The sequence below is a fragment of the Vidua macroura genome, chromosome 5 (genome assembly GCF_024509145.1).
Source record: "Vidua macroura isolate BioBank_ID:100142 chromosome 5, ASM2450914v1, whole genome shotgun sequence".
NCBI classification, from domain to species: domain Eukaryota; kingdom Metazoa; phylum Chordata; class Aves; order Passeriformes; family Viduidae; genus Vidua; species Vidua macroura.
Genome location: NC_071575.1, coordinates 34,569,661 through 34,585,790, shown reverse-complemented (window position 1 = coordinate 34,585,790; position 16,130 = coordinate 34,569,661). Strand labels below are relative to the sequence as shown.

At 40.9% G+C, this 16,130-nt stretch overlaps 1 protein-coding gene across 1 annotated transcript in view; it reads right to left on the bottom strand.

Moving 5' to 3' along the window:
* Positions 1–9,338, bottom strand: part of LIN7A (lin-7 homolog A, crumbs cell polarity complex component) — a 47,292-nt gene extending 37,954 nt beyond the window's left edge. The window contains exon 1 of the mRNA XM_053978681.1: positions 8,773–9,338. Within this exon, the coding sequence (XP_053834656.1) occupies positions 8,773–9,052 (280 nt within the window). The 5' untranslated portion in view covers positions 9,053–9,338. The remainder of the gene's footprint in view (positions 1–8,772) is intronic.
* Positions 9,339–16,130: the final 6,792 nt, after the last annotated feature.

The following is a 16,130-nucleotide window of genomic DNA, read 5'->3' as shown; positions in this document are numbered from 1 at the left end:
TCTCCAGCTAATCTTAGCCTTAAATCTCTTCATGTGATTACCAGAAAGATGAGAAAGATGGCTGTGGGCTACTGGCAGTGTACATAGTGATAATACAAATTGTCACTTGAAGTCTAGAATCAGAATTTTAACTTCTATTTTTCTACATGGTATGAGAGTCTAATGAGACAATAGTGAAATACGTAATTGGTGCAAAACAATGGATGTAACACAATAATTATATGCACGTTTAACACTTTATTTGTAGGTTTAGGTAATGAGAAGAGAGTTAATAATCGGTCTTAAATTTTAGTGGATTTAATGATACTGCTTTTTGCAGATTACATGTCTCTGGTATTTGGTTACATCCCTAGTCATTTCTCAGGAAAGGAAAAAAAACCCTGTTCTTTCAAAGTGTGTAGGTGAAAACTGATAAAAGCAAGAAGAAAGTAACATAAATAAAATCCTTTGTTAATAAATCCCTGCAAAACGAGGCAGTACAGATTCATTGCTGGCAGATTTCAACAACTGATCACTGTTAGCTTTCAATTTTGAAACAAATATGATCTTCGAAGAAAGCTGTGACTGTTGAATTGCTGCAGCAATTTACAAACAAAACATTGAAACAGAAAACCCATGTGAAACAGAAAGCTCACTGTTACCTTTACAGTTCTGTTGTTTGGTGTCCTACATGTTGAATGATCCCAATAGTTGAAACAGAAGTACTAGAACTCCTCTCAGGTTGCAGCTTGATTTTCCAAGGTATCTACCTAAGACATGAGGGGCACACGCTTTCACGTGATTCTACCCATAGGATGCAAAAGGTGATGTCTAGGAACTCCATAGCTATTACTATCACATTACAAGACTGTCAGGCTACAGAGGAGATCAGACATACAACCACCTATTTTTCCAATGACTGCTTCATAGATTTGAAAGCCATCACGCCCTCTCAAGTTTCTCTGGTCTGTCTCTGTATATTATCTTTTTGCTACTGTGCTGATTCAGTAAGTACTGTTTCACAAAAACACATCTGCCAAGTCTATTGAAAAGTGAAGAGATGATGATATATCCATTTCTGAGGGCTAGGACTGCTGATGATGGCCACAGTTATCCACCTAATCTGTTTCAAGTACATTCTTCCCCAACGCTTAACTGATTGTAGAGGAATTTATTCCTTAAGGTCTAGGAGATTTACTCTTTCAGAAGACATGCTTGAAATAGAAAATTAAAGAGTTAGTGGATGTGAAGGATTAGTGATTAAACATGGGCTTTTATTGAAAAGAACTAGTAAAATGTAACTTTGGTTTAGGAGAAATAAATTAAGAGCCTATTTTCAGCAAAACTCTTTCTTCTACAATTACTCCTGTTTGAATGGAAACAAAATCAATGCTCTGATGCTCTGTGTATTCATGGATACTTTATTGTTCCATCTTTTAAAAAATAAAGAACAATCATCCTCTGATCTCTTCTTGAGATACGGTATTCTAATAAAAAATTTTAATCTCTTTTTCCTAATCAAGATTTTTTAATCTCTTTTTTTCTTATAATTATTAGTAAAGTAGCAGTAGAGTAACAACACATTATGAGAAGCTGTGTGCATTTCCTGGTAATTTAGCTAAGTTGCATTTGAGAAATGTGAGGTTTATTTAACTACTACCTTTTGGACCCTGGTAAAACAAGTTCTCAAATATGTACATACATCTCCCTCTTTATTTAACATCTCTAAGATCCAAGCTTGTGGCTTATACATAGGAAAACATTTTTATTCTATGTAAATGTGTGTATACATAAAAATTATCAATCAAATCTTCTCATCTGAATAGAGAATTAACAGTTGAATGCTTCTCATTCAGAGGCTGACTCTTCAGCAAATGTCACAGAAGATTAAGCTGACTGAGATCAACTTTGAAAATGCCTGGATTTACACATACATATATAATTCATAATTTTATTATTTATTTTTATTGTTATTTATGTAATTCATAGCACATTAGTAAATATTACTTTTAAAAATGTCAAAAATGCATCATGTAAAACAAATATTTTGTGTGTCTGCCTTCCATGTGATGGAAGGCAGACTCACAAATTTAGAGTTATGTGCTTCAAAACGCTATCTGACTTAGCTTCGTCTCCTCTTAAATCCTTCCTTCTCATTATTTGTCTTTCTAACAACTAACCAGACTTAATAATTTTGCTTAATTCATATTTCAAATTCTATTGCATTACCTTCAAGAACAATATTTTGTATTCAAATAACACAGGTCAGACAAAAACTTATATTTTTTGCACTTGCATGAGGGTCATCTATGTTTAGGAGAAATGGGCATGTACATGTCCATGTACAGCAAACAGTAAACTCAAAAGACAAATAATCTTCTGCAAAAAGCTGATGACTTCACTTGTTACATTTTTCAAAAGCTTTCTTTCTGGTAACATCATCAGAGAAGTCCAACTCAAGCAACAGGATGGAATTAAGAAAACTGTTTATTTACAAAGATTAATACATTTTTCTGAAGTTACAAAAATGTCTCAGACATTGGTATGAAACTGAAATATGTATGACCTAGCACAGGGATGTTATCTAGAAAATAAATTATCTTTTTCAACATTATCTGTAAATAGAGAGCATACATTTACAACATAGAAAATAGTATCCCTCATGCCTTCTAATCCCTAATACTCTTGCAGCCTCTTGCAAATGGTGAATCCTGCAACTGTGCAGGTTCTTGTCATAGCAGGTGCTCTTAGAGGGGTCAAAAGCAGGATACATGAGTCCACCGTACCATTTTTCTCTATGGAGGATAAATTCAGATAGACTACAATGATTCTTTCACTGCTACCATGTCTAAAGAACATTTTCATCTGGGGAGAGCAGGAAGAATTCAAGGTGCCATCGGTTTTGAAGGTGCCTTACAAACATGTCGTGACAGCACATCCATCTTCTGCAGATTCTGCTTTCTTATTAGTTACATGTTTCTGAAGGAAACATGACTGAGAATTTAGTTTTTCTCCCCTTGACATTTCACAAAGGTGACTTAATGCTAAAAGCTGCCATGAGTTCTGTAGCAGATGTTTCCATCTGTCTGCATAGAGGTACAGCTCCCACTTTCCATGTCACCATGCATCACCAGGCATCAGCCCTACTCTTCAGGTAGGGCTGAAGGACAAGGCCCTACCTAGAAGGGGAAGCCCAGCCTAAAAGATGTGCTCCTATGGATGCCCAGCTGCCTCAAGCATATCCCATCTTGCAAAGAGCTCCCATGTGCCCCAGCACTTCTTCAGGTGAGGACTCTACAGAGACATTTAAGCTGGACATGTGTATTAAATTTTAAACCCATGTATATTTACACCACTTGTGAACATCAGAGGTGACATGTATTTGTTTCCATGACATGACAGAGGGTATTTGCTTCCAGTCCAGCTCTAGAATTCCAGGTGGCACAGCTGAACTACATATCTAACTAACCAATGCTTTAACTGTACAGATTCTCATCAAGTGTCCCAGTCAACACCCACAAACCACTGTCTCAATCCACTTACCTTAATCCATCCTTTCAGAAAAATACATTAAAAAAAAAAATCAAATAAATGGTAACATTGATGTAAAAAAACCCAAGCATTTTAGCCTGAAACTAAAATTGTTGCTTTTCTTTCTATCCCTACAAACATTAGTTTTTTTGTTCTTGAAAGAATGAATTTGGTTATTTATATGTCCTCAGTTGGCACATCAAGAGGAGAAATGTTAGACTTGAAGTGTGTGGCACTTGCAGATGGATTTTTCAATTTTAGCATGCTAAACTGAAGAGCAAGAGAAGACATCCCCATGACAGACAGGCAGCCAGGCAGGGAACAGCACATCACTTAGCACTGCTCCACAGGGCTTCACCCTGTGCAAAAGAGATCTGGCTTTATGCTGCTCCCCTCTCAAGGACTGTATTTCACACTTGATGAATCTGATTTTCTCTTCCTGATGAGCATGTTTTATCTTTTTTCCAAGATAATATACATTATTATAATGTATGCACAGCCTGATGCAACTTATGTTCGATACAATTTGTGTTGTATATGGGCACAGATGGGGAAGCAATCCCCAATTCTGTAGGCTATGAGGAGGCAGTGAGAAGAAAAATGAAAAGAAGAGATTAAGAGAAAGGAAGGAGGAGTACTTCAGCAAGTACCTAAGTATATTAATGGTCAGGTGCCATCTACTACCGCATCTGAAGTTTGCCTAACAGCTGATGACAATTCCAAGCTCATTCATATTCTGATTTCTTGTCACTGAACATGGTCCTTTATAACAGATTTTCAGGAAGTTTTGGGACACCCACTCCCCTAGAAAAGTATTTGCTTGAATTCATAAAAAAAAACAGAACTCAGTTATGCATTACAGCCAAACAGCAAGAACACCTTCCATTCCCAAGGATGTATTTGAAATCAAGAGAAATTTGCCAATCAATAGCCAATAGCTATGACCTTGCTATGAAACTTCACAGGGATTAAAGTACCAGCATTGTATATTCAGTCTATTCATATTTCTTCTTTTACCCTCAGTCACATTAAGTGAAACCATCAGTGACATGAATAGTAATTATATAGGGAAAAACATAGTAGGACGTGGATTATTATCAAAAGGCAGTTGAAAGTCCCCCTTCATATGAAAAGATATTTCCTTGTTCTTGATCAGAAGGTAGTCTTAGTACAGGCTAGTTGTGCATTTTCAAAAACAAGAATGCGCCCTTTTAAATCTGCCATTTTCATGATCCTATTCAGAGGAACTGGGACTGAGATTTTGCAGCAGTTTGTGAAAATACATGGTCAGTTTTCTTTTGAAGTAGATTTTCATCTTGTAAGGAAGAATACAAGCAAAATTTGAATTAAGGTTTATGAAAAATATGTCAGACATTTAGTCAAACGAAAAAAGTTCAGATAGAGAGAGACATCTATAATGCATAGCTAGAAAGATGCCTCCTTGCATTTGCAGGCTTCCTTATGACCACTCCTTAAATGTGTGCCAAGGGAAGCACAGAAATCTATTCCCTTCTAACATATTTCCAGGAGGGTAATGGTACTTCTAGAAAATGCTTTCATCAGACTGTGCTAAAACAGTCTAAGTGATCCCACCCACAACAAGCTTGCTTTAATTTCTCATTGCTTAGAACATGTACCTGCAGCATGCAGGAATTCACATGAGGTTTCCATATAATCATGAGGAGGCTAAACTGGCTGGGGGAGATGACATCCCCCACTTGGAGAAAAGCAGAACATTGTTGCTGGATCTGCTGCTGGATCTGTATATATGGATTTGTGACTGCTAGAGTCACTGGACAGCAGAAGAACCCAGGATTAGAGCAGGAAATTGGGTTGCTGAACAGTGAAAATGGATAAAGATTAAGGGCAATGCACAGAGCAATGGAGTTAACAGCACCAGGGCTTTGAGAAGAGCAAGGCAATAGAAGCCAGCATGCAAAGGAGACCTGGGGCTCTGGATAATAAATGGAAAGGCTATGTTGGTCATGGGGTAGGGTGAAGCAATGGCTCTCTGGAAGACAAAGAACATTGAGAGGAGAAGTAAAGGCAGTAAAAAGTGATGAGAGGTATGTCAATACAAAGAAATACTGTTGGAAAATGCCAACTAACTGCAATCAGAGCTGTCTGTAACAAGTGTCAACAAAGTTCTTACTGAAGACATACTTGTGGAAGAAGTGAAAAGGAACTATATAGGTGTTTTTAAGCATTTCTCTTTTGGACTGAAGTAACCAATTTGGTTTTTTTTAATGGAGGTAAATTAAACTGGGAATGTACTTAAAAATCCATAGCCTTGAACATAAAATAAAAAGAAAAAATATCCCAAGTTTGCTTCCTTTTACTTGTCATTTTTTGAAGACATTATTGTAACTTTGTCTCAACCTGAAACAAGGTATAGCTCCCTATAACTTGAAGGTTTAAGCTTTGAATCTGCCTGGAAAATTCCACCAGTTAGCTCTCATGGACACTGGAGATTACTGATGGGGTGCTATTGATTCAGAGTGTAAGACATTTGCAATAAAGGTAGAAAGGGAGCACTTTCTCCAAGAGACAACTCACTTGGCTGTTGGAAGACACCCAGCAGGCACTTTCCTCTTCCAAAGCTCCCAAATGCTAGGGCCACCTTCCCCTAAGTGGTACCACTCCTCACTACAATGCCTTAGGTTTTCTTCCTTTAACAGTTGCTGATTTCTTCTCCTCCTCCCAACAGAGCACCACACATAGGTCAGGCAAAAGCCTTAGAGATTAAACTGTAAGTGATTAAAATTTCCATTATTTTGTGAACTTGTTCTACATATCAAAGAGCCCTAATGGAACTTGCACACATTTGTGCAGGTAGAAAGGCACATGATGATAGGAATTAAGGAAATTAATTCCTGTGCTTTGGACTGAAGTAATCTTCCAGAATATAACTGGCTTTCAATCATTCACACACACCATGCCCTTCACCTTTAAATAATAATTCATTTTACCATACAGGTTTCGAATGCCATTTACATCAGGCTTTAAGAAAGCTCCCATCTATGTAGTAGAATACAGTCAATATATCTTTTCCAGGAGGAGACCATGTCAGAGTGTAATTCAGATTTCTAATGTATATATCCTTATGATGTTTTACCAGTGTCAGTGACCCATAGCAAGGAGGAATGCAGAACACTTCCTGGACAGAGAATAAGCAGCAATTAATTCCCTCAGAAACACATGAGTAACAATACTACCTCTCCTGAAACACTCCCTATTTTCTTGCTGTGCTGAGTTCCCTGTGGGACATGGTGAAATTGACATGAGGGTACAAGGCTTTTAAGACACTTTTAAGATCATAGCAGAGTGACAAGGCATAGTGACAGTAAACATGGCTCATCTGCTTTAACCAAAGTAACAGGAATCTAGAAAATCTCACAATGTAGAACTTCCCCTCTCCCATGACTGTGAAAGAAAGACTACAGAGGAAATATTTGGAAGCACTGGTGTGGTCTAGTTGCCTCTGGAGTTGCTTCAGCCCATCCTCTACAGTTGATGCAGCAGCATGTTACAAGTGATAAAGTGTATCCCTCTGAAGAAATGGCCTTCTGCAGGCCAGGCACACTATTTAAATCTATTTCCTCTTGCCTGTGTTTTTGTTTTGCACATCACATCCTATCATTCTGTGATGTTTTATCTCACTCACACTAATACCAGCCATGGCTGACAACCAGGAAGACTGTAACACTGGCATGCCTGCCAAATGGTTAGGCATACCCTGGACACAGAAAACAGATGCTTATATTTAAATTAGAATTAATTTGCATTTTTGTATATTGTGTAATTTTTAAAGCATCATTTTCCAAAAAGGGATGCATAATTCTGAAATAGTAGTATTTCCTTTGAAAAGTCAGGTTTGCTAATGGATTGCCATCTGTTCCACCCTTTGCCAGAAAGTAGATTTGTCCTGCTTACTGAAAACAGTATTAGGGTGAAACTGTAGATTGCACAGTGGATTTCTGAGCAGTTTAATTTAAAGTGCAGGCTAACGCTTTGCTATTTCAGTAAAAATTACTTTAGCTTCTCTCCTTCTACTAATGCTGGAATCTAAGTGGAGTACTTTGTGGGCTGTTTTGCTCTCAATTGGGTTCTAGAAAAGGTGCCTATCTGTCCTTTACAATTTTGAAACTGAGTTTGTGTTTCATTTGCATAGGATTCACAGAAAAAAAAAATCTCCATCTTACTTCAATAATTCATCTTAATCCTTTGGAAAAAAAAACCCAAACATCTAAAACAGCAAGGCACTGGCCTCAATTATTCTTTCAAGAGTACAAGATTTATAGGGACTGGGAGCCTCTTGAAGCCTCTGGATGCAAGTGAGGAAGGAGGACAACCTCGGCAATTCAGAATGCCGTTCTGGGAGCGGTAGGAGCAAAGTTGCTCTCCCTTGTAACCCATAGAAATCGAATGAGGTTTCTGGTGAACCGTGTTACGGGAACAACTGCACTGCTAGGGAACGAGGTTCAATTTTCACAGCCTAAAGGCAAAAGTTTAATTGTAAACTTCAAGATTTCAGCACCCTCTCATGCTACCTGTGTAAGCTTACTACTGACACAGCCTCAAGGCTACTCAAACACTAACACTCTCCCTTATCCGGACCGCGCAGCTGTCTACGGGAATCCGCAGAACCGATCTTCTGCATGTGAACGGACAAGTCGCAGTCACGGGTCCCTTCCTTGCACACCACCGCGCAAGCCCCCAAAAAGCCGTATTTTGCCGGCAAACGACGCTCTCGTCGAGAGCTTCGGGCTCCCGACTCACAGCCGGAGCGGCGCTGCCCCGCCACCGAGCATCCCCCGCTGAGCCACCTGCGGGGGTGGCGAGCGGGGCCTCGACGCCAAGCCACGGCGGGGGCGTCCACGGGGGAGCCCCGCAGGGCGGGGACGGCGGAGCGGCACCAAGGAGCGCCTCCGGACCGGAGCGCTGACCGCGGAGCCGCATCCTGCTCTTGCGGCACCGCCGCGCTGCCGGCGGCGGGATACCTGCCCCATCCCGGCCCCTGCCCTCACGAAGTTTTATCTCCTCCGTTTCAGACCTTCTCCCGCCGCCCACCTGAACCCCGCGGAGAGAGGCGTCCCCACTGCCCGCCGCTACCGCCAGCCCCGGGCACTGCGAGGCCGAAGCACTGCCGCGGCGGAGCCCGCCGCGCTGGAGCTGCGGGGGCAGATCCGGCGCTTGCCGCGGTGGCCCCCGGGCAGGGCGGCCGGGAAAGCGCGGCCGGGGAGCCGCGGCAGCCGCGCTTACCTCTGTCCAGCGTGAGCGGCTGGACCGCTGTCACTGTCGCCATGTCTGCGGTGGGGCTGAAGCCCGAGTGACGCGCGGCTCCGGCACCGGCGCGGAGTGCGGGGAAGGGCGGGGAGGAGGCTGGCAGGGAGAGGGGGCGGAGGGGGAGGGTGGCTCCGTGGGAGGAGGAGGCGAGCGGGGCGGAGAAGGTGTCCAAGGGTGGGCGGCTCATCGCACACGGCCCGCCGCGATGCTGCGGGCGCAGAGCGGCCCGGCGCGGCCCAGCGCGGGCTGCCGGCATCGCTGCGCTGCCGGAGCTGGGCCTGGCGAGCGGCCCCCGCTTCACCGCGCTCGCCTCGGGCAAAGACCGGGGACCGCGGAGATCGTAGCAGCCCGGGCCGTGCGCGGGAGTCGGTCCGCTGCCGGTCCAGCCGCCCCGGGGATGCCGCAGCTGCCGGCGGAGGAAGAGAGAGGGGCGAGGGCGGGCGCTCCGCAGCGCCGCGGGGCGGGGAGGACCGGCGGGGTCGGATCCGGCGTCCCGGCCTCGCCTGGGCCGGGGGCGGTGGGCCGGGCCGGGCCCGGGCAGCGGTACGGGGAGCGGTGTGCCTGGGTGAGGCCCTGCTCCCAAGGCTTCCTGCGGGGAAGGAGATCCGCGCGCGGAGCCGGGAGAGGCGGTTCCTGCCATTGTGCAGGGCCTTGGATTAAGGGACATATCAGGTAGCCACCCTTTTGGATGGACCGGGGCGTCGGCCTCATCAGTCCAGCCATCACCTCTTTTCTACGCAGTATCTGCGGTCGGCCATCTTCAGAAACCCAGCACACACACCAGCTCTCCACCGCGAGGGGCTGGTCACAGACACGTAGCGGCCACCTCTTGCAGGTCAGCTACAGCTCGTGGGAACATGGAGGCCTCTGTTAAAAACCATCCACGAAGGTGGAATTTCACTGGAGTTCTGCGAGATTTATCGGCAGCCTTCTGGTTTTCCTAGCCTTGTCTTCCACAAGAAGAGAAAGGAACGTGGTCAGCTGCCATCTGAGAAAGGTGTGACAGGGTGGCAGATTTCCACTGAGTTTCTACTGCCTTCTCTTTGGTGGATGATGGTGTAGAGAAATAAATGATTGAATGAAGAATAGTGTCTTTTTAAACTATTTCCCTGTGTAGCACATATGCACCTTAGGCATGTATGGAATAAACTGGGATAAAGGGCAAGGTAGCACTCTTCACTCACTATTTTTTCACATATCACAGAGAACTTGAAAGTACAGCAGTTCAAGGTTGCACCTGAATAAAAATTTAAAGCACTAGTATAAAAAAAAAAATAATTAAAGCACTAGTATATTTAAAGCACTAAAAATATAAGCACTAGTATAGAGAATTAGGGAAGATGTGGAAAAATTGCCACTTAAACTTCCCAGAGCAGATTAAAAATACATTTTGCTGTGTTAAAATTAGAGGAGTTTAATATACATATGAACCACCCACTTCTGATAAACTGAATTCAGCACAAATTTATCTAATTAACAATAAACATTAGCATATTTGGTTATCTTGGCAAGAAAATATTTCAATTCGCTAAAATATCAAGAGTGGAGAAATAGTTCCTGGCAAACAGTTTTTAAAATCAAAATTAACATCAGGATTGTTATGCAAATTTTATGTACATAGCAGCTGGGTTGACATAAAGTGTAATAGCGCCTCTTAAGTAGTCACGTTACTGTACATTAGATTCATAGTCTCAAATGGAAAAGAAGCAAACATTTGTAACTATAACAACCTAATGTGACAGTATTCAAACAGTTATGACATTTTAAAAAACTTTATTAAAGTTATAGAAGTGTGTTCAAATAAAATTAAGAGAAAGATGGCAAGTAAATTAGCCAAGTAAATATGGAAACCAAGTTGCTTTCCATATAGGACTTCATAACCCTCAGACTTGCTTTCTTAGAGTGCTATCTTGCAAACAGACGTTTTGAAGCAAAATGCTGTCATAATAATAACTTCTCTACCAATAAATATGTAGTATTAATGCCAAGAGTAGTGTGCCTGTGGAAAGCCATAAGGTCCTTCTGGGTTTATCTTTTATCTACTGCTGGTCAAATTTTGTATGCTTCAAGGACTAATTGGCACTTGGATAAAAGACTTGAATATAAGTATTACTGCATTCAAGGAAGATGTAAAGCAGCATTTGCTGAAATTAAACATTTTCTAATCAGCATAGCTGTACAGTTCCCAAGAATGTTAAAGACCTAGATGAGAAATACTTTAAGCAGTTGAACTTTTACAGAAAATGGCAGAAGTTGTACAGCTGAAATTAGCAACTGGAGAAAGGAGGTGAATGAGGTAGTAGCTCTTGCTTTGGTAACTCCCAGGAGCAATGGAGGGCACTAATAGCTAAAGTTAGCAGTCAAAAAAAAAAAAGGAGTACCAGCCAGCCTGCCGTCTTAGAAGATAAATCTTTTTTGACAGAAACAACTAGTCTCACTCTCAGTCGTCTTCTTCTTGTTTCCTTGGGCTGTATTGGAGCTTTTAATTCAGTATTGCATGCTGTTTACTGAACCAATGAAATTAGACTGATAACAGATTTTGTATCTGCTACATGGACTATAATGGACTATAAACTAACACTTCTCTAACAGATAGTCAGTGGTCAGATGCCAGTGTACAAGGCTATTGCTAATTAGGTGCCTGTATAACTTTTTGTGGCTAAATTTTTAAACAAAGTTTTGCTTTTTTAAAAAAATACCTAAAATGTGGTCATAAAGTCTTCCATGGCTATGCTTTTAGATAATATATATTTTATTATATAAAATACAAAAAATTGCCTGAAAGTGGGTAAGCCATGAAAAATGGTGTCCAGAGAGGCTGAGAAAGGACCTGGGCTACCTGTTCTTACTGTGACACTAGCCCAGCTTTAAGCAAGAGATTAGACTGGATATTTTTCAGATCCTTTTCAACATAAATTATTTCATGGTTCTGTAGTAAACTGTCTAGTTTACTAGTAAGAATTATCTGAATAGCTGGATTCAATTGTTAGATTTTGAAAAACAATGTGTTTTAATGCTGCTGCAAGCAAGCAATGAAGAATGCAATGGTTACTTCAGGACTAGAGATAGTTTTGAGTAGGGATAGTCTTATGTAGCCCATTCAGTCTTAAGTTCTTTTTGGGATGTCATCAAAAGGACAGTGCAGTCCTTGAATATATAAATGAAGAATGGCAAACACAAAGAGGGAAATTATCTTTCTTCTGTATGTAGCATCCATAGAGCAACTGACTGGAATACTGTGTCCAGATGTGATGCTTGCCTTTTAAGACAGAAAATCAGTTTTGACATGAGGTTGAAGGACTTTAAACAAAGTTTATCAAAAGAGATAAGAAGAGAATGAATCACTGTATGTTGGAAGACACATATATTGGAGGGATTTAAAGTCTTTAAATTTATAGTCTTATTACATAAGGTGATCCCATGACTGGAAGTTTAGCAAACACAACCTTGAGTAAGCTGTGTTGCTCTAGCTATTAGGGCAATATAGGGATCAATTACTTATGATTGCTTAAAATCTTAACAAAAATCAGAGGTCTGTATAAATGGTTTGCTTTGATCTAACACCTAAAGAAAATACAATGGTGCTGGTATTCAGGAGATTAGATGAGATAATGAGTATGATCTGTTACTCTTATGACTTTTATGACCCTTTGTCTTCCCTCAACAACTGGTGCTACATGGGCCAGAGAATTATTTCTATGCAGCACAGTGCAATGCAATGTGGAAAAACCCAGCACCACTCTGAAGCCCCTCATTGGCTGCCAGAGTAGCACATCTAAGTTTTGCATGGGATAATTCATAGAATCATGCAATGATTTTGTGTTGTAAAGGACCTTAAAAATTATCTAGTTCCATCCCTTTGCCATGTTGAGGGTCATCTTCCAGTAAAACAGGTTGCTTAAAACCCCGTCCACCCTAGTCTTGAACACTTCCAGAGATGGAGCATCCCTGTTTCTGGGCAACTTTTTCCAGTGTTTGACTATCCTCATATCCTCTAATCTAAACCTTCCCTCTCTGAGTTTGTGCCTTGCACTTCAGCACAACTAAAAGCAGAGATTGCAGGAGTGTTGTAGTGTTGCGAATGCTCATCATCCAGATTTGCTTTTTGAGTAGCATTTTGCATCTAAAGGGAAAAGAAACCTTCCATTAAAAAAAAAATCTATAGGTTATTTTCCATGCAGTTTCCATGGTAGAATTTGCTATTTGAGGAATTCAGTGGTTTAACAGCACCTTGTTTATTGGGCAAAGAGCTGCATTGGTTACTCATAAGAAATGTGAGGACTATATGCATTTCTCACAAGTACAGTTCATTTTGTCCCAGGAGAGTCATGTCATCTCAAATAATATTTCAGGTGAGCTGGATGCACAGCTACCATGGATGCACAGCTGTGTATTGTTCAGTATTTTTCCACTGTACTACCCTTTACCACAGAACTGCACTTCTCTACAGGACTCATTTTACATTCTAATATTGTATAATGGATTACTTTTTGTAGATTGTGCAATTACTGTTTTTTTCCTAAACACTGAAATCAATTTGGCCTTTTTTTTTCCCCAGTTTTGCTAAAGATTTAATTGAAGTTGACAACAGGGAGAACAGGGTCAAGCTTTGCCAAAATTTGTCTTGGGCTACACTGAAATTCAGGTGGAGGGTCTGCTCTGTCCTGTGAATTTTCACCTATAATCTATAGAATCCTCAAAGTGGATGTAGCCTCTTAAAAAATAATTACTGTAAAAGCTAAGAAAAGCAAACCTGTTGCTGGTAGGCCTATGTGTGCTGTTGAGGAACATAGGTTGTGCCTTGGTAGGCACAGTCCCCCCTTTCTTTTAGGCAGGAAGCAGTTTAAAAGCAATTATAAATCAGACCTTCAATCTATTACTACCTTTGGATACACATGAAATCTGAAACCTGAATCCCTTTTTTACTCTGACTTTACTTATTTTATCTGTTTTAAGAATGAGATTATTACTTTGTCAGTACTGAGGACCTTTGAGAAAAGTGCAAGTTACCCTTTGTGTGATTACAGACATCTTCAGTTAGTTTAATGCCAGTAAAAGCTTCACTACAAGCACTGAACCTGTAGTGAAAACATGCCCATAATGAATGAATTCACATAGGGTTTTTAGTTATTTGAACAACAGAACAAAAGTATTGGTTTGCTCTCCTCAGAGACCAGCATAATGAATTATCCACCTATGGTCTTTGTCCAGTCTATTAATATACATTTTGGATGGAATTTTTGGATCAATGTGATTTCTTAACAATAAGCTTTTGAATGGGAAAATCCCCAACCCAACAAATAAGTAGACTTGTCCAAAGAAATATGTTTGCTAATTATGCTTCACTGGGTTTCTCAGTGTTTCCCTCAAAATCTCCCTATACATGGAATAACAGAGAAAGAATGTGTGATTGTGAGATAGATACTTACCTTTAAAAAATGTAAAACTGCAGAACATGAAATTTTAAAAAGCTTTAGAATTATCAATTGTGAATTAATAGTGATAGTTACCAGAAGGTGTATAGTTAACTATGGAAGGTAAGAAAAAAAAAGGAAGTGCAGGGACAAAACACACTTGCATATAATTGCCACAGCTAATTAATTTGGGAGCATGAACAGTGCAACAAATAACATTGTGTATCATAGATATTATCTATCATATATCATATCTGTCTTGTATTTCCTGAAACTTAGTCCTGTGTTAATTTTCATGGGAGATCAGTGACATTATGATATGCATATGAAAATGGGTAGGACCTTGATTGCAAGGAGTTACTGTAATCAACACTGATTTTAGTATACTCTGTAAGTACCTTTTTGAAGTCATAAAAATTAAAATATGATTAAGAAACCCTTTTGGGATCTAGAGTGCATTTTCACATTTTAATTGGGAAGTGTAGAAAAGGAAGTTGCATCTAAATATGATGTGCATATAGCCATATGAGTCAGGAGAGGTTTAGGTTGGATAAAGATTTTCACCCAGAGGGTGGCTGGGCACTGGAACAGGCTCCCCAGGGCAGTGGTCACAGCACCAAGCCTGACAGACTTCAAGAAGTATTTGGACAACACTCTGGGGTACATGTGTGACTCTTGGGGTGTCCTGTGCAGGGCCAGGAGTTGGACTCGATGGTCCTGAGAGGTCCCTTCCAACTCAGCATATTCTATGATTCTATGATTCTGCTTAAATACATCTGGGGATCAGAATGTCAGTGTGACTGATTATTCCGGTTGAGAATATCACTTTTTCTTCAGAAGGAAAGAGGAGCAAGGGGAAATATGGTTGTTGCCTTGGTCTTAGAAGTAATTTGATGGACATCTCCGCACATCCAATCAGCATCACTTCAGAGCCGATCTGTGTGACATTGTGATCTCCTTGCTCGCTGTAATGCAGTTGTGCTCACTTGACAAGTTACTCTATTTCCTTCATCTGCATCCCAGAGGCAAAAACAGTTTCAGGGCCTGTGTGGGTTTTAGAGGCATACAGATGCTGATATGACTGTGTGTAGTTCCAGTAAACTTATTTGTTTAGAGGCAGTTTGAAGTATTAGTTCCTGAGCTGGAGAGTCTGCAAGATTAATGTGGCAAACATCTGGGCATACTCTATCTTTGCTGTCATTGCAGTTAATTAGTGTGACAAAATGTACCTGAGTCAGTTCAGAATGTAATTAAATGGCATAGACAATATTTTCTTCCTGGAAGACCTTCAGGAAAGCATGTACAGATTTAAGGTTCTTGACTAATTTTTTTGAGAACTTACTTTTAATATTTGGAAAAACACTTCCTCTTGGCAGTATACTACAGCCTTGGAGAGGGGTTTTTCACAAGGGCATGTCATGATAGGACAAGGGAAAATGTCTTCAACCTGAAAGAGGGCAAGTTTAGAGTAGATAAAAGGAAGAATTTCTTTACTGTGAAGGTGGTGAGCCACTGGCACTGGTTGACCAGAAAAGCTGTGGCTGCCCCATCTGGAGTGTTCAAGGCCAGGCTGGATGGGGCTTTGAGCAACCTGATCTAGAGGGAGGTCTCCCTGCCCATGCCTGAGGGGTGGGTGGGATGGAACCAGGTGAAATAAAAGTCCCTTCCAACCCTTACCGTTCCAAAATTCTATGATTCTATATTAACTAACAATATTATCCAACATATGCTGTTGTTCATGTGCTCATAGTCCTCAGATGGCACCATTTTGGAAAATTTGCTCTTCATTCACTTTCAAAGCCATTAGCATTGCTTTCAAATTGACCCATGTTCTTTTCCAGGCCAGAGACCAAATTCTCAATTTTTTTAACTGTAATGACTGCAACAGTGTTAAATGTTCACTGTTGGGATTAACACCAG